General features: G+C 51.0%; 1 protein-coding gene across 4 annotated transcripts in view; it reads right to left on the bottom strand.

Annotated features, from left to right (window-relative positions):
* LOC144762126 (phosphofurin acidic cluster sorting protein 2-like) overlaps nt 1-27,020 on the bottom strand; it is a 642,794-nt gene that overhangs the window by 127,929 nt on the left and 487,845 nt on the right. For 3 of the 4 annotated variants that reach the window (XM_078647259.1, XM_078647257.1, XM_078647260.1), the window contains 6 exons: nt 21,891-22,023; nt 21,079-21,183; nt 17,254-17,360; nt 7,858-8,012; nt 2,083-2,193; nt 1,408-1,516 (listed from right to left, as the gene is read on the bottom strand). In XM_078647259.1, coding sequence (XP_078503385.1) covers nt 1,408-1,516; nt 2,083-2,193; nt 7,858-8,012; nt 17,254-17,360; nt 21,079-21,183; nt 21,891-22,023 — 720 coding nt within the window. The remainder of the gene's footprint in view (nt 1-1,407; nt 1,517-2,082; nt 2,194-7,857; nt 8,013-17,253; nt 17,361-21,078; nt 21,184-21,890; nt 22,024-27,020) is intronic. The other variant, XM_078647258.1, reaches the window with a different exon arrangement.

The raw sequence follows: 27,020 nt of genomic DNA, 5'->3' as shown, positions 1-27,020 counted from the left end.
GACTGGACTGATGCTAATATTTCATGCTTAAGCTTCATGAATTCCAGTACCCCATCAGGTGTGATAATCTGCTGAAAGATCCAGGGATTTAGGACAACCAGTGCCTTGAGGCACCTCCTGCAGGAGTGGTGCATGAACAACTGACTGTAGGGAAACCTGGACTGTGCTGACGAAGGCACAAGATTGTCCGTTTAGGGATCCGTTTGTGGCCGAAACATGTTGGCAATCAGACTGCAATGTGATGCTCCAGACAACCTCTCTACAGCATCCCCAAATTTGTGAAACCAGCTACGTGTACTACACAATAAAGGATATCTTTGGGATTACACTTAGGTTGTTTTCAGAATAACTGGACCCCGTTGTTGACCAGAACAGCAATCTTCTGATCTCCCTCTCATGCACGGCTGAAATCACCAGGATGGCATTATCCTAACAAGGTGAGTCAAACTGGCTGATGGTGAAGCATGCCACAAAATAGTGGGTGTGAACTTTCCGATCAATATCTTTATATCGAGTCATACTAACCATCATATAGTGCATAAGTGGTCTTTGTGCCCCATATAAAACACAGACAATGATCGCTGCCATACCAGCCGTGTGTTCAGTGCTATACAGTGTAGTATCAGCTGAAAAAAGACATGATAATGCGACCGCTGCTGACGTTGCATTGTTCTGCTGGTGCACACGTGTAATGAGGTATGCGTGATGCAGGTGCCATTTGCTTTGGCTTTTTATTCATCAATTCAAGATGGCAGACACCACTTGGATCAGTAAATTAAAAAAAAGTGAGTTTTTTTTAAGTGAACTAAATAAAACGACCGTGGGGCTGTGGAGGAGCAGGGTTGTGGGAGTAGGTGAGAGAAAGAGGCGTACAAGGGAGACAATATGGGGGGAAATGGAGAAGCACACAATGGAAGGTAACGTAGAGTGTGGAGGGGAGAACTGGGGAGGGGAGAACATGAAGGAGAGAGCAAAAAACACAAGTACTCCCGTGGAGTGCTTAAACAAAAACAACTTTTCCTTAAAAGCGAGCAGTGGAAGGATACAAGTAAAAAGGCTAAGCTCCAGGGGAGGGATCACTGGAATCCCTGCGCTATAAGGTATCACTCCAGTGCACTTCCTGAAGAGTAGTATTAGTACTGGATAGGTGACCAGCAGTAACAGTACTAGGAATTACCCTTACAGCTGAGGCATTACTAATACTGAATGTGGCGTCTGCGTTTCTGTACTATGAGGCACCGTCGCAGCACACAACGAAATTTGGCAAAGATCACGTGCCAATGTCGACCTGTTGAGAGGGGGAGAGCATCACTGGCTGCCCAGAGGTTACTGTTTCATGAAGATTATCCTTGGTGCAAAGAAGAAGGGAGCGGCGAGATGGAGGAGGGACCAGGAACTGGCTCATACCTTTTCTGCTTGTAGGTCAGCATCGCTTCCGAGATGGGCAGCTGGTGAGACACACTGGCTCCCGCGATATACTCCGCAATTCGTCCTGGGATGTCCAAGCCGTCTACTGCTGGACGAGAAAAGGTATCGCAGAGACGTAAGGCAGGGTAGACAAGAAGCAAAGCAACAATGAGACAAAAGGTAGTCGGACAAGCAAGGGCAACACATTCCAACACTTCGAATAACAGATGGCGAAGCCCACATTTCCTGATGCCGCATACGAGTGTTGCTAAAGCTTCAAAACATCCCTCCCGCTCTTTAAAGTGACACTGGAGCACAGTACACTGCACTATGTCTGGTGTCTCTGCGGACAACGAGAACAGGAAGTCTGAGGACCACCAGACCTCGCGAGGAGCTGCAGGTCTCACTTGACAAACAGGGGAGACACTTGCTCCCTGCTTCCCCTCCCTCCTCAGGTGACCATACTCTAAGAAAACAAGACACATATGTACACACAGCCCTTTTAAAAATGTCAGCGATCAAAGTTTAAGTAAAAAATCAAGGGAGTGAAGCGATACAATCCAAATTTATACCTGGCTGTGGCACTAACCGGACAGGCCAAAGAGTCAGTCTGGGGCGGACCATGCTGGAACCAGATATGGTGACCACTGTCTACCTCACCCTCTCCCCACTCACCTGAGGCAGGAGGTTCAGTCCGACAGAACAGGTCCCGCCAGGCCGTGTCCATAAACAGAGAGCTGAATTTGTTATCCACTGAGGCGAGGTACTTGGCTACCGGGTGTGAACCTACAGAAAGAGAGGACAAAAGGTACTGTTTTCCTGGCAGATAACCATCCAAATTCACTCTCAGGAAAAGGTGTCAAAGAAATGGGGATTGAAAAAGAGAAGAGCAGGAGATAATGCAAAGAAAAGGCAGCTGAGGTTAGAAGCAAGATACATTCACCCGGGGCAATGGAGATCACTCACAAACCCATCCCAGAGTGGACAAACAGATGCCTGAGGAACAATCTGGGACAGGAAACGAGAGGTCGGACACACTCAGGCTGAGATCCTTTCTGGACCCCACAGGACAGTTGTTAAAAAGATGACATCCAACCAAAGGCAGCAGCAAACGGATTTATTGTGGCAGCACAGCATCCACAGACTGAGCGTCCGAGCCCCCACTACACAACTGCCACCTACAGAGTCCACATCCTAAAGAGTACCAAAGTCAAACACAAACAATCTATTGAGCTATGTACAGGATAATTACCACTCTGTATCCATCACTTGAGCCTCTCTGATACAAATGAGAAGGGGAGACATATGGAGACAAGCCTCTCTCAAGGCGGCAGACTACAGACACAAGACATCCCGCCTGAAGGTCTGCTCAGTGTTTCATCTCTTTGCGCCTGACACCAACGCCTGGAGTACTCTACATACACTTTCCCTCCGCCACACCACTTGGCACCCCCCACAGCAGTGCATTAGCTGTGGGTAGACGTGCTGTGCCATTCCATCTCAGAGAAGCTTAAATGAGGCTTGAGGGGCAGAAAGACCCACATGCTGGACTACAACGCCCATGAGGCCACAAGCCATTGACCCAAAAATCCAATTTAACACTTCTACTTGGGTTTCTGGTGACACCTGAAGGGCACAGTGTAACCTCTGGTAGGAACAGCCCTAAGGTTAAAGCCTGTCTGGGACTAGGAGGGACGGGAGTGCTCGTCCATGTCCTAACAAACTTCATCCCTCATGATCAGCAGACGCCTCGTAGTCCTACTCACTGCCATCAGAAGCCTTCCAGTGGAAGACTCCTGACTGCAAAGGATGGTTTGACTGAGAGCTGTACACCCTCAGACTCATGAGTCTGGAACAAATACACTGTAAGGAGCTGAGAAGTACCTGACTTTGGGAACACGACAGGAACAGAGGAGTGCCTGACCTTGTGAACACCACAGGACAGAGGAGTGCCTGACCTTGTGAACACCACAGGACAGAGGAGTGCCTGACCTTGTGAACACTACAGGAACAGAGGAGTGCCTGACCTTGAGAACACTACAGGACAGATGAGTGCCTGACCTTGAGAACACTACACGACAGAGGAGTGCCTGACCTTGTGAACACTACAGGAACAGAGGAGTGCCTGACCTTGTGAACACTACAGGACAGAGGAGTGCCTGACCTTGTGAACACTACAGGAACAGAGGAGTGCCTGACCTTGAGAACACTACAGGAACAGAGGAGTGCCTGACCTTGAGAACACTACAGGACAGAGGAGTGCCTGACCTTGAGAACACTACACGACAGAGGAGTGCCTGACCTTGTGAACACTACAGGAACAGAGGAGTGCCTGACCTTGAGAACACTACAGGACAGAGGAGTGCCTGACCTTGTGAACACTACAGGAACTGAGGAGTGCCTGACCTTGTGAACACTACAGGACAGAGGAGTGCCTGACCTTGAGAACACTACAGGAACAAATGAGTGCCTGACCTTGTGAACACTACACGACAGAGGAGTGCCTGACCTTGAGAACACTACAGGACAGAGGAGTGCCTGACCTTGTGAACACTACAGGACAGAGGAGTGCCTGACCTTGTGAACACTACAGGAACAGAGGAGTGCCTGACCTTGTGAACACTACAGGAACAGAGGAGTGTCTGACCTTGAGAACACTACAGGACAGAGGAGTGCGTGACCTTGAGAACACTACACGACAGAGGAGTGCCTGACCTTGTGAACACTACAGGAACAGAGGAGTGCCTGACCTTGAGAACACTACAGGACAGAGGAGTGCCTGACCTTGTGAACACTACAGGAACAGAGGAGTGCCTGACCTTGTGAACACTACAGGACAGAGGAGTGCCTGACCTTGAGAACACTACAGGAACAAATGAGTGCCTGACCTTGTGAACACTACACGACAGAGGAGTGCCTGACCTTGAGAACACTACAGGACAGAGTGCCTGACCTTGTGAACACTACAGGAACAGATGAGTACCTGACCTTGTGAACACTACAGGAACAGAGGAGTGCCTGACCTTGAGAACACTACAGGACAGATGAGTGCCTGACCTTGAGAACACTACAGGACAGAGGAGTGCCTGACCTTGTGAACACTACAGGAACAGAGGAGTGCCTGACCTTGAGAACACTACAGGACAGAGGAGTGCCTGACCTCGTGAACACTACAGGAACAGATGAGTACCTGACCTTGTGAACACTACAGGAACAGAGGAGTGCCTGACCTTGTGAACACTACAGGAACAGAGGAGTGCCTGACCTTGTGAACACTACAGGACAGAGGAGTGCCTGACCTTGTGAACACAACAGGAACAGAGGAGTGCCTGACTTTGCGAACACTACAGGAACAAAGAAGTGCCTGACTTTGTGAACACTACAGGAACAGAAGAGTGCCTGACCTTGTGAACACTACAGGAACAGAGGAGTGCCTGACCTTGTGAACACTACAGGACAGAGGAGTGCCTGACCTTGTGAACACGACAGGAACAGAGGAGTGCCTGACATTGCGAACACTACAGGAACAAAGAAGTGCCTGACTTTGTGAACACTACAGGAACAGAAGAGTGCCTGACCTTGTGAACACTACAGGAACAGAGGAGTGCCTGACCTTGTGAACACTACAGGAACAGAGGAGTGCCTGACTATTGCTGCCCCAGATACACATCCTGTGAACACTACAGGAGCTGAGAAGTATCTGACTTTGTGAACACTACAGAAGCATGAGAGTACCTGTCCATGTGAACACTACAGGAACAGAGACCTTCCTGGCCCTGTGAAGAGTACAGGAGCAGGAAGTATTAACCTTGTGAACACCCTAGGAACATAGTACTCCTGGCCCTGTGAACGCTAGAGTAGTGGAGAAGTACATGACCTTGTGAACACCACAGGAACAGAGCCATTCCTGGCCCTGCGAAGAGTACAGGAGCAGGAAGTCCTGACCTTGTGAACACTCTAGGAACAGAGTTCTTCCTTGCCCTGTGAACCCAACAGGAGCAGAGAAGTACTGACCTTGTGTACACTACAAGAACAGAGTAATTCCTGGCCTTGTGAACACTACAGCAGCAGAGAAGTATTTGACCTTCAAACATTACAGGAACATAGTTCTTCCTGGCTCTGCGCAAAGGCAAAATACCACTTCATTCAACAATTCATAAGTGGTGCCCAGTGCCAGAGAGGGCAGCAGTGTCTCTCCAGAAGGACCTGGCACAGTTCAGGAGACAGTGATGCACAGTGGGAGGGCTACTGTGTCTACCCAGAAGGATCTGGCACTTTCAGAAGGCAGTGATGCAGAGTGCCAGGCAGGGTAGCAGTGTCTCCACAGTCAATCACTGGAGCATGACCTGCACCCTTTGGAGACAGAAGACCTGGCACTGTGCAAGAGGCAGTGATGCCAGGGAGAGAGCAGCTGTGTCTCCCGAGAAGGACCTGGCCCTTTCAGGAGGCAGTGGTGCTCAGTGCCAGGCAGGGTCTGGCACTGATCAGAAGGACCTGGCACTGTGCATGAGGCAGTGATGCAGAGTGCCAGGGAGAGAAGGGCTGCTAGAAAGAGCATTAAGGCACCTAGCGTAGTGCGGGCACTTCCTACAGGCATAGCCAGAATAGCAGCTCCCATGTGCAGGGCCAGGCTCATCTCACACTGGACTATACATCACGCTGTGAACGTCTCATCCTCCTCTCACAGCTCGTCCAAACACCAGAGAAAGTACACACACCGAATACAGAGACAAGAGGGAAACATGGAGCAGAGAGCAAACAAAGCACCATAACAGGGACACGGGGTCACCTTTACATCCTCTTGGTCTCTCTTCCTTTATCTCTCTCTTCCTCACTCACTCCCTGTCTGTCTCTCTTCCCTTATCTTTATATCTCCCTCTCTCTGTCTCTCTTCCTTTATCTCTTTTTTTCAACTTTATCCCTCTGTCTCTTTCTCCCTCTCTCGGCCTCTCTTTCTTTCTGTCTTCCAGTGTCTAGTTTTCGGTCTCACCTGAGACAGCGCATATGCTGTCGCTTGGAAGACATTTTGTTAGCTTAGAGGGGGTGTAGAGCTCACCCATTGCTTACCATTGGTTGACTTCATCGTCACTCTTATTCGCTTGCTTCTGGTTTAACACTTGGAGTCTTCACATCCTCTTCTGCTTGACCCACCCCAGGAGCATGGCCAAAGTACTTGTGTTATGCCAGTGCTCGCGTTTTGGGTGTTACTTTTTTCTTTTTGTTGAAGTGCTCTGTGAGAGTGCATGTGTCTTTGTGTCGCTTGCCCCCAATTGTCCCCTACATGCCTGCTTCTTTCCTGTTGCTTGCTCTCGCCTGCGGTTCATGTTGTTGCTTGCCCTCTACCGACCTCTGTGTTGTGGCTTGTCTCCTCCCGCTGTATGAGTTGTTGCTTTCCCCCACCTACCACCATGTTGTTACTTGACCCCTTTTCGCCCTACATGTTGTGGTTTGCCTCCTCCTGCTGCCTGTGTTGCCCCCACCTTCCAGCTACAACAAAAAATGGGCTCTGAAGTGGCCAGCGCCAGACATGTCATAACACATTTTTTTAAACTCTCAGCCCTGCAAACGCTGTTGTCATTGCTTTCTGACAACCCTCTGCTTGGTGCTTGCCCCTCCCCGCCTGGAAGAACAAAACAAGAAAACAACATGACACGGTTTACCCCATACCCTCCGTGTTGCACACCCTCCCTCACCCCATGAGGGTTCCCACTCCGTCTTCCAGCCAGCAATAGAGAAAGGTGCTATGAAGCAGCCACAGCGGGCTGCGTTACAGCATTGTTATTTTACTCCCGGTCATGCTGCTGTATAACATGACTAAAAAACATTGCCAAAGGTAGTAGCTCTCTCACAGGCGAGACCCACTGGCTTTGCCAATGCTTGTTTCTCTTTATATCTCTCTCTTATGTTACTGAAATTCTCTCTAACGTTATGTCTCTCACTCTCTCTTCCTTGGCCTTCCCATTGTGTCCTTCTCCCTTCTGTCTCCCTCTTTCTCTCTACATCTTTCTTTTTCAGCCTCTTTTGTTCACTTTTTTCTGTTATAGTCTTCTCTCTCTCTCTCTCCCTCTCTCTCTCTCCCTCACCTTTCTCTCTCTCTCTCTCCCTCACCTTTCTCTCTCTCTCTCTCCCTCACCTTTCTCTCTCTCTCCCTCTCTCTCTCTCCCTCACCTTTCTCTCTCTCTCCCTCTTTCTCTCTCTCTCCCTCACCTTTCTCCCTCCTCTCTAACTCTTTTTCTGTCTTCTCTCTCTAGCCATCACCTTTCTCTTTCCTCTCTCTCCCTCTCTAGGTCTTTCTCTGTCTTCTCTCTCTCTCCCTCACCTTTCTGTCTCGTCTCTCGCTCTTTCTCCTTCTCTCTATCCCCTCTCTCCCTGTTTCCTCTCTCTCTTTGTCTCTCTTCCCACTTTGACACTTAAGGTGAGCCCTGGCCTCTTTCCCCAGCCCTCTCTCACCCAGTGGAAGGATCAGGAAGCGGAGGTGGTTTAGCCAGTCTGGAGTCTTGCTGGCCAGCTGGTCCACGAAGAACCGAAGGATGATGCTCAGAAAGACCTGGTCCCCAGCAACGACCACCTTGACTGGCGGAGGCATCTGGGAGTTACAGTTACAGCTGCCAAAGGAAGAAAGACTGATAAGAAGGCAGTGCCACATGTGCGTCCATCTACCCACCTTGAGAAACTGTGACAAACTTTAATTACACACAAATCACTACCTACCTACCTGAAAAATGCCAGCAGTACCTCTGCATGCCGGTAGGTGGCGCAGTGCTGCTCCACACTGATGCGGTTCCGCTTTGGAAATTACCTCCTATAGGGGACACTCTCACGCACGCGTCGTCCTTTGCTTTCCAGGCTGTCCGTGCCTGGGTTAGGTTCATGTAACTTAGCAGCATGTTTTCTTACATTGTCCTCTTTCTGCACAATAACATTACTGCTGTGGCCCTTTGCACATATTTGCGTGCGTGAAAATGTTGGATTAGTTTCTCTTGAAACGACTTCTGTTTATGCATCTGGCTCCGCATAACATTATCAAGACGCCTCGGACACCTTTACGCACAATGTACAAATGTCATTCTATCTTCATCCACGGGGCGACAGGGCTATCTACACATCCATAAGATTGCTAATCTATACGTACATCGCAAGGATACTTTTTAATATAAATAAATAGCATCTCAGAGGAGGTACTTCAGCTGACACCGAGGGTCCCTGCATGCTAAGACTTCACCACGCTCTGGTCTGCCCTCTCCGTCAGGGGTGTCCCGTTCTGACCAGGACGGGGTCCTACATTCTCTCCGACCAGGTATTAGGGTTGGATCATCCCGTGGGGGCCTTCTTGGCTCTACACCTACACAGACTCTAGACATACACAGAGTAGGGTTTGCATAGAAGGAGTACGCCTGATTACTACCTTGTTTTATATGCCTGCATATATACACTGCTTTAGCACCATGGGAGAACTATATCTACTATGTACACTCATGGTGCGCGTACTCCCTTTTATCTGCTTCTGTCTACCGATTATCACAGCCCGTGTATTCTATACAAGAATAATTCTCTGTATATTTCTCTAAGTACAAGTAAGCACGAGTGACTACGCTGAATGCTCCTGCTCTGTTTCCGTGATCCCTGAGGGGTCAGGGTTGTCATGCTCAGTGGTTGCCAGAAACCATTTGCTCCCTTGTAAGGTTAGGGGGGCTCACGGTGGCACTGTGAGCTAGATGGTCCCTAGGCCAACATATCCTGCGGGGGCGCTTGGAATCAGTCTAGACACCTCACCCAAAGTTTATATTGTCCAACAAACACGTGGATCCTACAGATTAGTGGGAACTACGCGACAGAGAGAGCAGGAGGAGGATTAAGTTCCTCTGGCTACCACGTACATAGATCAGGAGGGCACTTTGGACCAAAAAAAAACAATTTCAGTTTTTTATTAATTTAATCTGAGAAAATTGTCATTCAACCACTCAGCAACTCCCTGCAGGCAATGCTTGAAGACGGTCAAGGCCTTATCTTTATGCTCCTGAAAAGACAGTAGGAGCTGAGTGTCGTCGGCATACGACACTACCTTCACATTCCAGGATTTGAACAACTTAGCTAACGAAACTAGATATAGAGTAAAAAAGGTGAGGCTCACGGCCGAGACCGGAGGGGCTCCATACTTAAGTTTGGGGGTGGCTGTAAAAAGGGAGAGATGAACCGACCTTTGAGAAAATATTTGAACAATAATAAAACATGTCTTGGATGCCAGCCAATTTGATTCTCTCTGAATGGTAGAATGTGAGACCGTATCAAAGGTGGCAGACGGGTCAAGCAGTACTACCATGGCGGACCGCCCCACACCTAGAATCTGGATTCCAAATGTATTGGACTTGTAAGCAGCAGCAACTAAAAGAGAGATGGTCGCTCACTGTTTCGTATCGCAGAGTCTGCTTAGGGTTTCTTTAGCAGCGGAAGTAGAAATGCTTCTTTCCACCCAGATGGAAACACCCCTGAATCGAACAAATTATTGAAGATTTTATTTGACCCAGGGTTGATGGTAGAGGAGACCATCCTAAAGAATTGAGGAGGGCATGGATCCCCAGGTAAGGCAGATTTGCATTTCTCCAGCTTGCTTTGGGTGCACGATGTGCACATCAGCGGCATATGCGTCTTTTTAGGATAGAGGGAGGTACCCAAGTCAGTCGACTGCTAGATCACTAACCTTATTAAAATAGCACCTCTGGAGTGGCTAATCCCTTCAAAATATAGCGCCTACTTCTAAAGACCAGACCCAGGAGAAAGGCCAAAAACCAGCTCAAGGATATAACAAGCTAAAAGTAAAACTGAATTAAAGGAGCCCATTTAAAAGAACGAAACATTTCCCAACCGATTGTACGAGTTACTTACCTTCGGTAACAATGTATCTGGTAGAGACGATTCTAGCAGCAGATTCCTTCACGTAGAATTATCCCCAGGCAAGAGACTGGATCCGGATACTTTTTGTCACAGCACCCTGCGCGCCGGGGGCAGGGCAACTCCACGCGACTCCGCGCACGTGACGTCAGCGAGGTCACATATGTCCCACTCCGGCGCGCCTACGTCAGTTTTCTTCTGAGAACTTTTCCGCGCCGCAACACGGAGCCACCAGGCACAACTGGGGGAGCATGGGAACAGCGTGCGAAAGAGTATAAACAGGGAATGGAGACAAGCGACACCATAAGGAGCAATGCAAAACTGCAGTGTCCAAAGGCAGGGACAGAAGAAAGAACAGAGCAGAGCCCTGAGCCACCACCCTGCCAGAATGTAAACAGCATTCCCCCCCTCTCCCCCAGAGATAGGGAGCATATGTAAAGTCATAACACCTGTAGCAGGCCTACAACTCCCACCGGGAAACAGGGAAGGGGAGCCAGCCCCAGAACAGACAGGAACACAACCACCCTCCAAGCCACCCCAGCACAGTGGCCAACCAACCCCCAAGGAACAAGGTCAAGGCCTGGCCAGATGACCCCAACACAGAGGACAGCATAGGGGCAGGGACCCCTAGCAGCAAGAGGAAGGGGAGGGCAGAGATTGAAGGCAAACCCCCCCAAACCTGGAGCAGCCAGAGTAGCGGGGCACAGGAGCACTAGAACCCCATCCTCCAGAGAACCAAAGAGGAGGAAGGTACAGCAACAAGACGGAGCAAAACCCGCCAAGAGCGAAAGAATGCCCTTACAGCAGACACAGCCCCCCACCAGGAGGCGAGTGCCGACACCAACCCAAGGGTCCTCGCAGAACGGGGAGGAAGGACGGGCCGTGAAGGAATCTGCGTCTAGAATCGTCTCTACCAGATACATCGTTACCGAAGGTAAGTAACTCGTACATATGATAGAGACTACTAGCCGCAGATTCCTTAACGTAGAATAGATACCCTAGCAATACCCACGGGGAAGGAGAGTCTGCGAAAGGACCCCACCAGCCTTGAAGGACAGAGGGTCTCACAGGGGACCAGACCAGCTGACCGGGCAAGTAACCCGGCCTCTCTCAGGCAAGAGGAGCCCCCACAAGCAGAACACCACCGACCCCAGAGGGGCGGAGGAAGAAGAAAGAAGAGGAGGCCCTCACACTCACGATAGAGGAACCAAGGGCAAGGCCAGGGAGGCCGAAGTACCCCACACCCCTCCAAGGCAATAAAGCTTCCATCCAAAGCCAGGGGGAGAGCCCAGAGGGCCCAGAAAACGAGGGAAAAGAAGGCGAGTCCACCCCCGATGGAAGGCAACAGGCCAACCAGAGCAGCACCAACAGACATAGTCGCCAGAAGCAAGAAAAAACAGCCCAGGCCCCAGGAAGACTGGGTGGGCGACGCCTGACAAGGAAGAGCACAGAATCATCCCAGCCCGCAGGACAGGAGCAGGGAGGTGAGGAAAAGGCCAGACACACCACCACTAGGGGCCGCGCCCACTACCTCAAGAAGCAAAGCAACATACATAAACGTCATGGAGAACAGGCACCCAAAGGCCACCAGGACTCCGCAGCTTAGCACAAGCTATATAACAGCTACCACTCCCCCACATGGTGTACGTTAAGTCCCAAGACATGGGAACCCTCTTTGGTAGAACTTCCGCAGCAGAGGAAAAAACGAAAGAGCCATGGGGAAAGGCTTGACAAGCAGCTCAAAATGAAAAACAGAAGGCCTAGTCTCAGGGCCAAGTCTGTTTACAGTTCCAGCAAAAAACACACACAGTGAACAAAGGGCCGTCCAGCAGCCAACAAGGCCAAAGTTCCAGCAAGGAGGACTCAATGGCCAGAAAACACACTCTACAGCAAGAGCGACCGTCCCAAGAAGGACCAGAACCAGCTCAACTCAGCAGCCACTGAGGAGGGGAAGAAGGAGGAGGAGGATTATAAGGCGGGGGAGGAGGAGGAGGACGGAGCCCTGCCAGGAACCTTTGGATGGCGGAGTCAGCCGGGGCATGGAACAACATGCAGCCAGCCTCCAGAGAAGAGGGAGCGTCCGAAGACGATTCCGCAACTCGACGCCTGTCAGGAGCTGTAGAATCCGCCGCCTGAGGCAGGACGGTAATGCCATCCTGCGCCGAAGGAGACGCTGGATAGGGCCCCTCTAAGCCACACCGCGCCGAAGACCGGAGCGGGCCGGATCCGAAGTGGCCAAGGGGCGGCATCGGAATGGCGCCAACTCGACCCCCGCCGACGCAGCCGCCTTTGTGGAGGAACGAGAGGGATCAGGGGAGTGACACGAAGCCCTCCGCCAGCCTCAGCCCAGCATGTGACAAAGGTGGCCCGGCAAACCATGCGGCGCAGCCAGGGCCAACTCAACCTCTGACGAGGCAGCTGCCTGCGTGGAGGGACGAGAAAGTCCCGGAGGAGGGCGAGGGGTCCCCGTCCAGCCTCGACCCAGAGCGGGGCGAGGTGGGTCCACCGACCCCTGTGGCGCCGTCCGGTCCAGCAGCTGCTGGCGCCGTAGTGGCGTCACCTCTGCCTTAGACAGGACCACCGTGTCAAAGGACCAAGAGGGGCTCGGGGATGCGACCCAAGCCCCGGCGACCTCCAGTGGCACCACAGGGACTCCCGCGGGAGTTTGTGGCGAAGCAGAGACGCCGTGGTCTGAAGGAGGGACCCCGAAAGGGGCGCACCCCAACAGCACCACATCCTCCAAGCCTGGATCCAAACCAGTCAGCGCCGGGGCCGGAGCCGCAGGCGGCGCCGCGGAGGGCCCCGCACAAGGCAAGGGATCCGCTGACGCCCCAGGAGGGGAAGGAGACGCCAGCGAGGCCTGTAAAGCCACCGCGTATGTCTCCATCTGGACTCTCGACGCCCCATCTCTGGGAAACGGTGGATAGGAGGACACACGGGCTGCATCACCCGCGGAGAGTCCACACCCCCGGCTGGCCAAAACCCAGCCCCCGGGACAAACTTCTACACTTACCCACCGGGGAGCGACGCTCTCGCAACATCTGAGAAGGGCGAGGACGATGACCACGGCCGTATCTGAAGCCATCTGCCGAGGCTGATCGAGGGGAGGAGGTCGAACTGGAGAGATGCACCGAGAGTAGTGTCATCCGGCTCTCCCGCCGCGACTTCGGCTTCAACTGTTGGCACGCCTCACAATCAGTGGTGCCGTGATCCTCCCCCAAACACCACATACAAATGAGGTGAGTGTCCGTCGCCGACAGAAGACGCCCACACGACGTGCAAGCCTTGAAGCCCGAAGGCATTCACACACTGTTCCACCAAAAGAAGAGACAATGATGAAGAAAAAAGGGCCCCAAACAGGCCCGTAGGAAGACCGGATCCGCGTTGCACTTGGAAAAAGAAAAAAACTGACGTAGGCGTGCCGGGGTGGGGCTTAGGTGACCTCGCTGGCGTCACGTTCGCAGACGACACCTGGGCGGAGCCGCGTGGTGTCGCCCTACCCCCGGAGCGCAGGGATGCTGTGGCAAAACGTTTCTGGATCCAGTCTCACGCCTGGGGATAATTCTATGTGAAGGATTCTGCGGCTAGTAGTCTCTATCAGATCTAAAATTTCTACAAGTTTGAGCCACATCAACTACTTAAAAGAAAAATGCTTGTACCAAAGGTTAGTTTCAATGCCATGGCGGATGGGCTTCGGGTTCACCGACGCAGTCACTGCAGGCATTAAAGTCATGACCCAAACGCAGGCACCAACGGTACACCTGATGAGTTTCTGTCACTGACATTTGTTTGCAAGAGTCCATACAGAACTCAAAATCTCACATTTTTGAGTTTTGTTTATGGGAAAGTCCTTCCCATGGTGAAAGACATACACCCGTGCCCTGAGTGCCCCAACGGTAATGATTTCTTACTCCCTGATGCTACTTTTTGCAGTCAAGGGCGAACATGGACCATGCTTGTGTGCCATGACCCAGGCATGTCTCGCTGATTGCGGTCTTTTTTGGATCAGGTTGGGCACTAAAGCGCAACCCTCATATGGTGAAATGCTACTGCATTTACCAGGAGTTAAGCAGCACACGCTCGATGATGGCGGCACGCCGTGTAGTGATCAGTAAGAGTAGACAGACCTTTATACCCGCGTCACTGGAGTGAGGCCTACAAGCTCGCTCGGTTAAAGCTCCGCTGCCGTGTGCTCACGTCACTCTTAGCCTACGTCGGTTTGATGAGGAGTGCCCTGGAGCATGTGTCTGTTAAATATGTGCTGTATGTAGCGTATATGTCCCTGTGGATGGTACAATACATGAAAGTTTCTGGGTTCCACTGTGGGAGACCTAGGGCTGACTAGAGGAGCATGAGGAAGTGGAGGGATTCCCCCCAGACGGGTTTGTGGATTCCTGCGTTTCTGTAATCTGGGTGAGACACGCACTGGAGAAGAGAGAGTCCGGCTCCCCCAGGGCACTTCAAGGGTGCTCTTTGATTCAGAGAGAGGTCAGCAGGAAGAGGCCTGGGCACATCTCAGGAAGGACATTGGCCTCATACGAGAATCATACAGAATAGGGCTCCCAAGCCCAGAAACGACGTTAGTTAATCCCACGAACTCTGAACGGAGGAGGCAAAAAGGCCTCCTGCAAATCAGGCTGGAATCCTTCATTTACCACTAAAAGTCCAGGTCGGCCTTGTCTGACACACACGTTATCCATGATACACTGCTAGTGCTGAGTCTGAAAACAGAGGATCCACTGCAGAGCCCGCATGTGCCAACGGGAAGGAGGCAGCCCTCAGAGACACAAGGCCAGGAGACCAAGAAGCCTCAGCATCGCCCGACCCAGAACACAGGATTGAACCCGAAATATCAGCATCATATTTTGAAAGTCCCGGAAGTGCTTTGGGATGTAAAAGCTTTGAACGCCACTATGTTTAGAATGGCTCCTATAAAGCAAATCCTCCGCACTGCCGAAGGAGGGATTTCAGCTCGTTGATGGAGAAGGCCAGGGAGGACAGCAGCAAGATGGTTGTCCGCTACTGGTCTGTAACTGTGTCGAGCCACCTTCAACAGCCAGTCATCAAAGTATGGGAAAACGCGCACCTCCAACCGGTGAAAATGGCCACGACCATCACGTCACCTTTGGAAATACACGAAACATGCTAATACCTGGGGGGCCAGGGGAAATATGTGCCCTGCTATCTAAGTAGAAAACATCAAAGGGCCTTGACTCACCTCAGTAAGGCTGAGTCCGTATAACGTCAAAACAAAACAACTGCCAGTACTGAGCACCACTCGTAGAGATTGGTTTTTCCTTTGACTATATGAATAAAACATATAAGTCCACTCAGAAATTAATCCATCTGTTATTGTATTTTATTTCAGAAATCATTTAGACCATATTTTATCAGAAACACTTCATATACATGTGTAAATCTGACATAGAAGAAAAAATCTTATGTACAAAACACTAAACACAAATATAACACCCACAAGCAATCTAAACTATCAATCATCCAAGACATCCAACAATCTTTCACAGACACCACTCACTCTCACTCATGTCATCCACACAACACACCAGTGCTAATAAAAAGCCGGTGAACAAATATCCTAATCCCTGCGCCAAACGGCAAATCCAAGTTACTTATAGTTAAGATGTAGGAATAATTCTAAATAAACGCTCTTCCAAACATCAAACTCCTAAGTCGTTCCGTTGAATAATTAATCAATGTACATTATTCGTTTGACAGGGACAAAAAAACGGGGTTGACGCGTTTCGAACCAGACCCTTTGGCTGGTTCTCATCAGGACCACAAATGTTCTGGAAATGACTATCTAAGGGCACCATTTACTCTCCAGGATCTACAGGGAAGACCTGTGTCCTCCCGCATAAGGGTGTTGAAGAACTGAGGCTCCAATATATCCTGATCCTCTCTGCGTCTCTATGGCACTCAGTAACAGGGGCCAAACAGCCTGGAGCCATCAAAAGGTAGAGTTATAATGGAGTCTGCAGGTACTAAGATAAACCTGTGGTGCATCCAAGCGAGATGGCGACTCACCACATAGTGTCCGTAGCACGCCCCACACAGTCACTGATTCTCTCTCGGGGGCATAGGGAAGGACTGTATGTTCACCTTGCTGGCTGAAGTCTGAGACTTTCCATCGAGGAATGCTGCATTACCAGCCGCAGGCCTATGACACCTAACGATGAGGCGACTTACCAGTGGCGCCCAACATGGTTTCAATGGAGCTGCCTTAAGAGTCGGGCAGAGATTCACTGAACGGTACAAAAGGCCTTGCAGTTGGAGGGTCAGACTGCAAGACGTTTGTATGCAAATAAGCTTTCGTTTCCACAGCTGACAACTGTGGTTCCAACACCTTCGAGCTTACTGTGCAATTCCAATCTGGTGCAGGAGCAACAGGGAAAAGACTCCTGTCTGGAGTCTTGTATGTGTGCAGAAACGTACTCTTAGGCATAACAGAGGACAGAAAACCTGGACCAGGACTTACTACGGGAACAGGTAAGGGATTTGTAGCACTTCTGGGGGTGGGACAAAGCCATCGGAAACCAGAGGAATCAACTTCTAAATGTTTCCAGATCCAGGCAGGCAGGGATTCAAAAGTTGAGCTATCTGCGGTTATAGGTATCCATCAGGACTGTACTGCTCTTGGCTCACACAGTACTACCGTACAGGGTAGGGAAGTATTGGTATAGAAGCTGTAACGATACTCATGGAGAGAAAGGGTCGTGGTGATGAGAGGAAATGACACTTGCATGAAAAGCACAGCGTTTGAAAGTCAGAGGGGTGAGGACCTGCGTGCATATACTCCTGCACCTGCTCTCCACAGCCAGTCTATAGACACATGTAGAAACATGCCTTCCGGTCCGCGTGCCCCATGCAAGCATCAGCCACGCGTACACACCTGGACACATCTCTACTGACTGCGCCAAGCGATGCATCAGTACTTACAATCTCTGTATGCGGGTGACGATGGTGCTGAAGGCAGCCTGGACATCAGCTGGGGACCACGTGGACACGATCGGCTGTTGCTGCTCCTTCAGCAAGTCCCACAGATACTGCAAACAGAAGACGCTGCGTTAGTGCCGATCACTGACCTTGCAACAACCAGTGGTCTATAGGAGCAGGCTAAGGCCTGGACACTACGCCTGTGAGCTGGACGTGCAGCAGAAGTAGGACCAAATGTAGGAAAAAGAGCGCCCAGCGACACCCTGACACAACCCCGGACCTCTGCTCCTGTGATCTGGACGTACAGTATTGATATGGCCTGCCATAGGTGTGACGGTTAGGTTTTTATGTGCAATGATTTTAAGGTAGATATAGGTTACCTATATCTCATTAAGGGGTGATTACACCACCTTACCCACCACCTTGCAGTAGCAGTCCTGTGGTGCCATTTTGGAAGGCTTCCCAGGGGTGGCATAATACATGCTGCAGCCCCTGGTAGGCCTCTAAGGGTGCCCCAGTAACCAAACTGGAGTGTACCTAAAGTATTTGCAATCAATTTAGAGAGGAAGCAGCTAGGCTGGGGTCCTGGATAGCAGGGCCCCAGCCAGACTAAAGTCGAAAAACAGTGAAACATCAGTAAAAAGTGGGGGTAACTATAAGAGCAGATCCTACTCTCCTACACAACCACCCCACCCCCCAAACGCAGGGACATTAAACTAACCGTGACCAGTTGAGTCTTCATGTTCTAAGTGGAAATATCTGGAGAGTCCATCTGCATTGGCATGGTCGGTCCCTGGTCTGTGTTCCACTGTAAAGTCCATACCCTGTAGGGAAATGGACCACCTCAAAAGTTTGGGGTTTTCATTCTTCATCTGTTTTAGCCATAAGAAGGGCTTCTGGTCTGTCTGAATCTTGAAGTGAGTGACAAACACGTATGGCCTCAGCTTCTTCAGGGCCCAAACCACAGCTAAGGTCTCCCTCTCAATAGCTGACCAAAGCTTCTCTCTAGGGGTCAGCCTTCTGCTAATGAAAGCTACTGGCTGGTCTTGACCATCTTTATTCAATTGTGATAACAAAGCCCCTACCCCCAACTCAAATACATTGGTTTGGACAATGAATTCTTTGGAGTAGTTAGGACTTTGCAGAATTGGTGTAGTGCACATGGCCTGCTTCAGGTCATCAAATGCCCTTTGACAGCTGACTGTCCACTGAACTTTCTTGGGCATTGTCTTAGAAGTTAAGTCATTCAGGGGTGTCACTATGGAAACATACCCCTTGACAAATCTTCAGTAGTACCCAGTCAGGCCCAAGAAAGCTCTGACCTGGGTCTGGGTGGTTGGAGCAACCCAGTCCATGATGGCCTGGATCTTGCTCTGCAATGGTTGAACCTGACCTCCACCTACAAGGTGGCCCAGGTCCACAACCTTACTCTGCCCTATCTGGCACTTAGTAGCCCTGATAGTGAGGCCTGCTTTCAGCAGGGCCTCTAAAACATTTCTCAGGTGGACCAGGTGATCCCCCCAGGTGGAGCTAAAGACATCAATATCATCTAGATATGCCACACTGTAGTCTTCCAGACCTGTTAGGACTTTGTTCACCGACCTTTGAAAAGTGGCAGGTGCATTCTTCAAACCAAAGGGCATCACCACAAATTGGTAATGCCCACTAGGGGTAGAAAATGTTGTCTTTTGCTTTGCATCATCAGCTAGTCTGATCTGCCAGTAGCCAGCTGTAAGATCAAATGTGCTCAGAAACTTGGCTGAGGCCAAAGTGTCTATAAGCTCATCTGCTCTTGGGATTGGATGGCCATCAGTCCTAGTGACTGCATTGAGACCCCTGTAGTCAAAACGAAACCTCATCTCTCTCTTACCATCCTGGGTGTGAGGTTTTGGTACCAAGACCACTGGACTAGCCCAAGGGCTATCTGAGGGTCCAATTACTCCCAAATCCAAAATCTTCTGGACTTCAGTCCTGATACAGTCCCTGACATGGTCAGGTTGCCCGTAAATCTTAAATATTATTTTTAACAGGCAGACTGTCCCCAGTGTCCACTTCATGAGTACACCATATGGTCTGACTTGGAGTCAGAGAGAACATGTTCCTATACTGATTGAGCACCTGTCTACAATCAGCTTGTTGCTGGTCAGTGAGGCTGCCTGCCAAGGCTACACCATCAACTGACCCATCATCAAGGTTCTGTGAAAGCAGGTCTGGGAGAGGGTCACTCTCCTCCTCCTGTCCCTCATCTGTAGCCATGAGCAAGCCCATGTCTGACCTGTCAACATATGGTTTCAGTCTGTTCCAAGGTCAACCAAATAGGTTACCTCTCCCTTCTGTGCAACAATTGTATGATGGCCACTCCATTTTTCCTGGAGGGCTCATGGGGCCACAGGCTCCAACACCCACACTTTCTGCCCTGGCTGGTACACAGTCAGTTCAGCCTTTTGGTCATGCCAGGCCTTTTGCAATTCCTGTCTAGCCACAAGGTTTTTGGTTGCTTTTATCATGTACTCAGCCATCCTGGAGTGGAGACCAAGTACATAGTCCACAATGTCCTGTTTAGGGAGTTTGAGAGGTAACTCCCATCCCTCCTTCACCAGACCCAATGGGCCTCTTACAGGGTGCCCAAACAGAAGTTCAAACGGGCTGTAACCAACCCCCTTCTGAGGAACCACCTTGTATGCAAATAAAAGGCAGGGCAAGGGGATGTCCAATCTCCGCCTGAGCTTTTCTGGGAAACCCTTAATCATGCCCTTTAAGGTCTTGTTGAATCTTTCAACCAAACCATTGCATTGTGGGTGATAGGGTGTGGTGAATTTGTAATTCACTCCGCACTCCTTCCACATTGCAGTCAAGTAACTAGACATGAAGTTAGTACCTCTGTCTGATACAACCTCCTTAGGGAAACCCACTCTTGAGAAAACTCCCAGGAGGGCTCTTGCCACCACAGGAGCGGTAGTGGTCCTAAGTGGAATGGCTTCTGGGTACCTGGTGGCATGGTCCACCACCACCAGGATAAATTTGTGACCACTCAGTGACACTGATGAGGATAATGCTCATCTGTCCGGATGGTGCTCACTTGCCGGGATGATGCTCATCTGTCCAGATGGTGCTCATCTGTCCGGATGGTGCTCATCTGTCCGGATGGTGCTCACCTGTCCGGATGGTGCTCACCTGTCCGGATGGTGCTCACCTGTCCTGATGATGCTCACCTGTCCGGTTGATGCTAACCTTTCCGGATGATGCTCGCCTGTCCGGATGATACTCGCCTGACCGGATGATGCTAACCTTTCCGGATGGTGCTCACCTGTCCGGATGATGCTCACCTTTCCGGATGATGCTCACCTGTCCGGATGATGCTCACCTGTCCGGATGATGCTCACCTGTCCGGATGATGTTCGCCTGACCGGATGATGCTCACCTGTCCGGATGATGATCATCTGTCTGGATGATGCTCACCTGTCCGGATGGTGCTCACCCGTCCGGATGATGTTCACCTGTCCGGATGATGTTCACCTGTCTGGAAGATGCTCACCTGTCCGGATGGTGCTCATCCGTCCAGATGGTGCTCACCTGTCCGGATTATGCTCAGCCGCCCGGATGTTGCTCACCCGTCTGGATGGTGCTCACCTGTCCAGATGATGCTCACCTGTCCGGATGGTGATCACCTGTCCGGATGATTCACACCTGTCCGGATGGTGCTCACCTGTCCTTGCCACTCGGTGAAGCTGATGAGGATGGTGCTCACCTGTCCTTGCCACTCGGTGACACTGATGAGGATGATGCTCACCTGTCCGGATGATGCTCACCTGTCCGGATTGTGCTCACCTGTCCTTGCCACTCGGTGACGCTGATCAGGATGATGCTTTCCGGAAGCTGCTCGTCAGACACGAGGATCTGGTTGAGCTGGTCATACACAGACTTCCGAGGGACCTAAAGACACAAACAAGAGGGGGTGGAATGGGGGGTGAGCTTGTGATCTGGTGAGGACGCCCCCCCATGGGGTCCTCTTAACCCCCTCAGCATGGACCGGCCATCCAGACAGCGGGGGTGAGGTGCAAACTCTGCCACTTAAAGCTTGAAGATAAGATGATTGATTAGCTGAATCGATGAGTACAGCGCCAGCCAGTGGCACTGAAGGGTCTGACTATTGTTATCAGGGACTGGAGAGGTCTGAGGAGTCAGGAGTGGGACAGGCTGGGGCAGGTGAGCTTCTCGAGTGGAGTCCTCTCCTTGAGGCTGGGCAGGTGGGCTCCTGGTGTGGGGCCCCTCCTGAAGAGGTCTGAGGAGTCAGGAGTGGGACAGGCTGGGTCAGGCGGGCTCCTGATGTGGGGTCCTCTCCTTGAGAGGTCTGAGGAGTCAGGAGTGGGACAGGCTGGGGCAAGTGGGCTCCTGGTGTTGGGCCCCCTCCTGGAGAGGTCTGAGGAGTCAGCAGTAGGACAGGCTGGGGCAGGTGGGTCCCTCGTGTGGGGGCCCCCTCCTGGAGAGGTCTGAGGAGGCAGGAGTAGGACAGGCTGGGGCAGGTCTCACTTGAGGACAATGCTGTAGTATTCTGGCACATACCCGCAGTGGGGTCAATCTCCAGGGTCGTGGAGAGTGCAGAGGGGCGGTGGCAAGAAGCTGATCCAAGGGCAACAAACCTGACTGTTCTGGCGGGAGTCCGGCGAGCTCTCACTCTCCAGGCTGCTCCCTCGGTCGCTCTGCATCTTGGAGGTGTGGCGGTCCTTCATGGACGTGCTGCGGGGCCGGCGCAGCGGCCTGGCCTCCATTTTGCTGCAAACAAAGGGTGGGTGAGACAGAATGAAACAGAAAAGAACCAGCCCTGCCTGCAGCAGCGAGACCCCAAGAAATCCCCGTGCTGGTGATGGCGGGGGGCTGGACTCGCCCGAAACATGCATTGCATCCATGTACAACAGAGTGATCTGATGAATATGTGAAGAGTTCCTGTGCTCAACCCCACCTCAGGCAGTCACCAGGTCTACACACAGGCGCAGAATACTGAGAGCAAAGTCACACCAGCCTTAATGCCCCCAAGTGAGCCTCATGGGAGTGAGAAGAGTCGGAGCGAACGGCAAACACCAATGGGAAGGACACAGAACATCTGCAAGAATCATCAACAAGATATTACAACACCTCTGAAAAAATGAAGTTTTTTTGGTGGAAGTTGTAGGAGAGTAGGATCTGCTTACTATGATTACCCCCACTTTTTGCTGATGTTTCATTGTTTTTTTTTTACTTTAGTCTGGCTGGGGCCCTGCTCTCCAGGTCCCCAGCCTAGCTGCTTCCTCTCTAAATTGATTGCATGTACTTTAGGTACACTCCAGTTTGGGTTACCCCAGTGAGTCCCTAGTATATGGTACCTTAGGTACTGAGGGCATAGGTAACCCCGAGGCCTACCAGGGGCTGAAGCAAGTATTATGCCACCCCTGGGAAGCCTTCCAAAATGGCACCACAGGTCTCCTACTGCAGCCTGGGTAAGGTGGTGCATGCACTCCTTACTAAGATATAGGTTACCTATATCTACCTTAATCACTGCACATAGAATCCAATAAGTCACCCCTATGGCAGGCCTTATCAATCCTGAAGGCAGGGTGCTTGGTTTTGTGTGAGAGGGTGCCCCTGCATGAGCTGAGCCCCTCTGCAGCCTTCGGAACCTATTCTCTGGGGCTGTTCTGTGATGCAGCCAGACCATATACTCTTTAGTGCATTATAACTTCGCTGTAAATGCTAACTTTGGACTGGCTGCACGGAAACATGTCATGTTTGGTGTCAAACACTTTGGAATCCTACCTCCTGCCAGTCCTGGTGGCGGGGGTAGAATTCCACCTTTCTAGAGGGAGAGACATGTACACACCAATATACCCGGTACCAGTTTAAAAGGGCCCTTGCATCACAAAATGGATGCTGCAGCCACAGACACGAGTCTGACCTCCTACTGCTGACAAAACTCTGGCAAGGGAGGCCTGGACAATTGGTTTCCTATCACAGGGAGGTGTAACCACCCCCAAGAGAGGCTTTAGTGTGTTGGGCCTGGGTGGGTGCACTCCAAGAGTGCTTTGAAGTCAGCACCGGGGGCACATTTGGTGTCCCTGTGCATAGTCCAGTTCAAACCGGTTGCAGGGGCTACCAGCCCCTGCTCTGGTGCGAAACTGGACAAAGGGAAATGGGTGTAGCCATCCCTCTTTCCAAACCCTCCGATAGGTGGGTCTCCAGAGTAAGTCCAACCCCTTACTTGGGTATAAGAAAGGAACCCCTGACTACAGGACTTTAGATTACACCTGGATGAAACTCTGCTATAGATATCCTGGAACTTCGACGATCTACACGACTAGCTGACTGAAGAATCACCCTGGGAGTAAAGGAGTTACTCCCCTGCTTGGCAGGCACCAAGGAAGCATTTGCTGGTCTGCATCTCCGAAGTTCCTACCAGACTCCGATGTATTTGCAGCCCAGGAGGTGGATTTCCAGACTTCTCAGAGGCCGACCCGAGTCCCCAGCAAAGCTGAGACCCGCAGCCCTCGTGAGTGACGTGGAACCGGAACTCCTGGACACCATGCACATTTGCAAGTGCATCAGCTTCTCGACGTTCCTTGAGGCTGTGCATTGGGTTACTTGTAGCCCAAGCCCCAAGCACCTCTTGCACTGAAGATTGCTGGCCTACACTCCACGAGTGTTCCGTGAGCCAGTTTCCGCTCGAGGCCCCTTCGCGATACCTGGTCCGTCGACTGGTGGGTACCTGCGAAGGCAACTCTGATTTTTCTTGGGCTTCCCTGGTTGCTCCAGACGTGCCCTGACTCCCCACCGCATGGTGAGTCCCTCAGACCTTGCTGGTCTGCACAAAAGCATTTCTTTGATTCCTGCGTGGGTTGCTGTTGCCAAGGCTTATTGGGTCCAATCCGGGCACCAACACCGCAGCACTCAACATCCTTCGTGAGACAGATCGATTCCAGATCCTGGTCATCGTCGACACCTACTGGTCCTCGTGGCTGCAGATTCAAGCTTCACCTCTTTGCACCTGAATCACCCGACATCGGGGGGCATTCGTCTACCGAGCCCCTGGTCCCTGGCAAGTGACACAGACTCTGTCCCCTCTGCTTTCAGGTTCTCATCTTCGATCCAGGCTTGGATTACACCGGACACTTTCCTCTACAATGGCAGCAGCACTTTGCAGCAGATCGCCATTGAAAACAACAACGATTCCAGACACCAAAAAACACCTATGCACCCGACTTCCCTGGGCGAGGTAACTCAAGTACTCCGGTGCTCCCATGGGTGTTGGCCCTAGAACCCCTTAAGTCTATATGGCTTTGCTCAAAGTCCTCTCCTAAGTGTCCTTTATCTTTAAATTTCCAACTGTGACTTTCCCCATAGAAGCTAACGACGTACCGCGGCTGTGTTCTCACACTGCACGTGTTCCCCGTGGGTCCCCTGTGTCACTACCTTGGGTGGTTCCTTGGGGGTCTCGGCGATTCTACAGGGTCTAGGCCGTGTGCAGAGTAAAGTCATGGTTCTTATACCACTTTCTTAATATATGGTTTGGTACGCCCCTAGGGCTCACCGTATATTGTGCTAATTTACTGTGTGCTATTAAGTTTACCGTATGTACTTTTGCCTCTAGCCTCATAAAGAGAATAGTGGGATGTGTTTAGAATAAATACATATATTTTATATATATATATATATCCCTGGTGTGGTTCTCCTTTCATTTGGTCATTCACAAGAGTATAGACTGGTAAAACAAGCTGCTTTACATTCAAGACTTAGCCTGAAGGCTTCTCTCCACAGCTACCTCTAGGATAGCGTTCTATAAGGTTGTCTTTAACCTACCATCAATAAGGGTCGTTTGTACTGGTACAAGGTGCCCACTAGAATAGTGAACAGCATATGCCAGGCCAACTTCTCACACTGTAGTCAGGGGTTCCTACTTTATACCCAAGGAAGGGGTGGGACAAACTCTGGGGACCCTCCTAGGGAGGGACAGGACAGAGGGGTGGCTACACCCATGTCCTTTATCCAGTTTTGCGCCAGAGCAGGGGCTGATAGCCCCTGCATCCGGTTTGAGCTGGACTATGCACAGGGACACCAAATGTGACCCCAGTGCAGACATCAAAGCACCCACCCAGCCCCAGTACACCAAAGCCTGTCTGGGAGGTGGTTACACCTCCCTGTGACAGGAAACCTATTGTCCAGCCTTCCCCTGCAGGAGTTTCGTCCAGCAGCAGGAGGGCAGACTCAGCTGGCAGCATCCATCTTGTGATGCCAGGGTCGAGAAAGCTGGTACCGGATGTACCAGTGCTGTCATATTTCTCCCTCTAGGTGGGTGGAATCATACCTCCCACACCTGTTACTAGTGTGGAGGTTTAATTTCAAGGTGTTTGACACCAAACACGACAGTTTTCTGTGCAGCAGTTTTAAAGTTAGCATTTACCGTGAGGTTATAATGCACTTAAGAGTATATGGTATGGCTACATCAAAGAACAACCCCGGAGAATAGATTCCGAAGGCTGCAGAGGGGCCATGATCATGCATGGGCACCCTCTCACATAAAACTCAGCACCCTGCCTTCAGGATTGATAATCCTCCCATAGGGGTGACTGATAGGCTTATATGTGCAGTGATATAACATAGATTGAGTGAACCTATATCTAAGTAAGGGGTGCATGCACCACCTTACACAGGCTGCAGTAGCAGACCTGAAGTGTCAATTTAAGTGGCCTCTCAGGGGTGGCATAATACATGCTGCAGCCCCTGGGAGGCCCCTGGGTTAGCTATGCCCTGGGTACATGGTGTACCATATACTAGGGGCTTATAAGGGTACCCCAGAATCCAATCTGGAGTGTACCTAGAGTAAATGCAATCAATTTAGAGAGGAAGCAGCTAGGCTGGGTCCTGGATAGCAGGGCCACAGCCAGACTAAAGTTGAAAAACAGTGAAAGACCAGCAAAAAGTGGGGTTAACCATTGTAAGCAGATCCTACTCTCCTACAGTTGTTGCGACTGTGGTACTGACAGAGACGTAGCTGGTGGATGGCGTTGGGTACCTGAGTTTGAGAGACAGGTGGGAACCTTGTGTAACAATCCATCATCACGGAGTAAAGCTATGGGAACCTCTGTGCCAGGTGGTTCGTGGTAGCTGCTCGTGGTACCTTCTTCTCTTGGTAGACTCATCACATCCGTCACAGCCATAATAATCATTGGGTGTCTATTGTACAGAGACTGGTGATATCAACCACGACCTTCCTCTTCTCTATGATAAGGGGCTCCTTGGTCTTTGGAAGGCCTTCGTCGCCATCATCACCAATGTCCTGGCATTTCACCCGCTGATCAGTCAGGCCCTCAGCAGGTCTGAATGGACCTTCATGTTCAGAGTCCTTGGTGCCTCCCTCCACATCTGTCTTCAGGATGTTTGCAGGAAGAAGAGGAGCTACTTTGCTGGGTGGTAGATTACATGGTAGAAGGTCCTTCGACTCACCTACAATGGCCTGAGGTGACGGTGGTGTGGACAAAGTCGACAATGAGGATTTCTTTGTTGATGATTTGACAGTTGACCGGGCAGTCATTGACAGAGCCCTCCACAGCTCCAGAAGAGAAGAAAAAAACAAATGTATGGCCCCGTCTCCAAAGACACAAGCTGAAATGAAATCGCTTTGACTGAGTTGTATGTACTATAAAGGCTGAACAGTACAGAATGGGGAAAGATCCTTGAGGGACATTGCAAGATACAGGGCATGAGGACAAGTTAACTAACACAATCCTGGAGTTTTGTCTGCA

The sequence above is a fragment of the Lissotriton helveticus genome, chromosome 6, assembly GCF_964261635.1.
Source record: "Lissotriton helveticus chromosome 6, aLisHel1.1, whole genome shotgun sequence".
Lineage (NCBI taxonomy): Eukaryota > Metazoa > Chordata > Amphibia > Caudata > Salamandridae > Lissotriton > Lissotriton helveticus.
The sequence above is the reverse complement of the archived record's forward strand: the minus strand, read 5'-3'. Positions and strand labels throughout refer to the sequence as shown.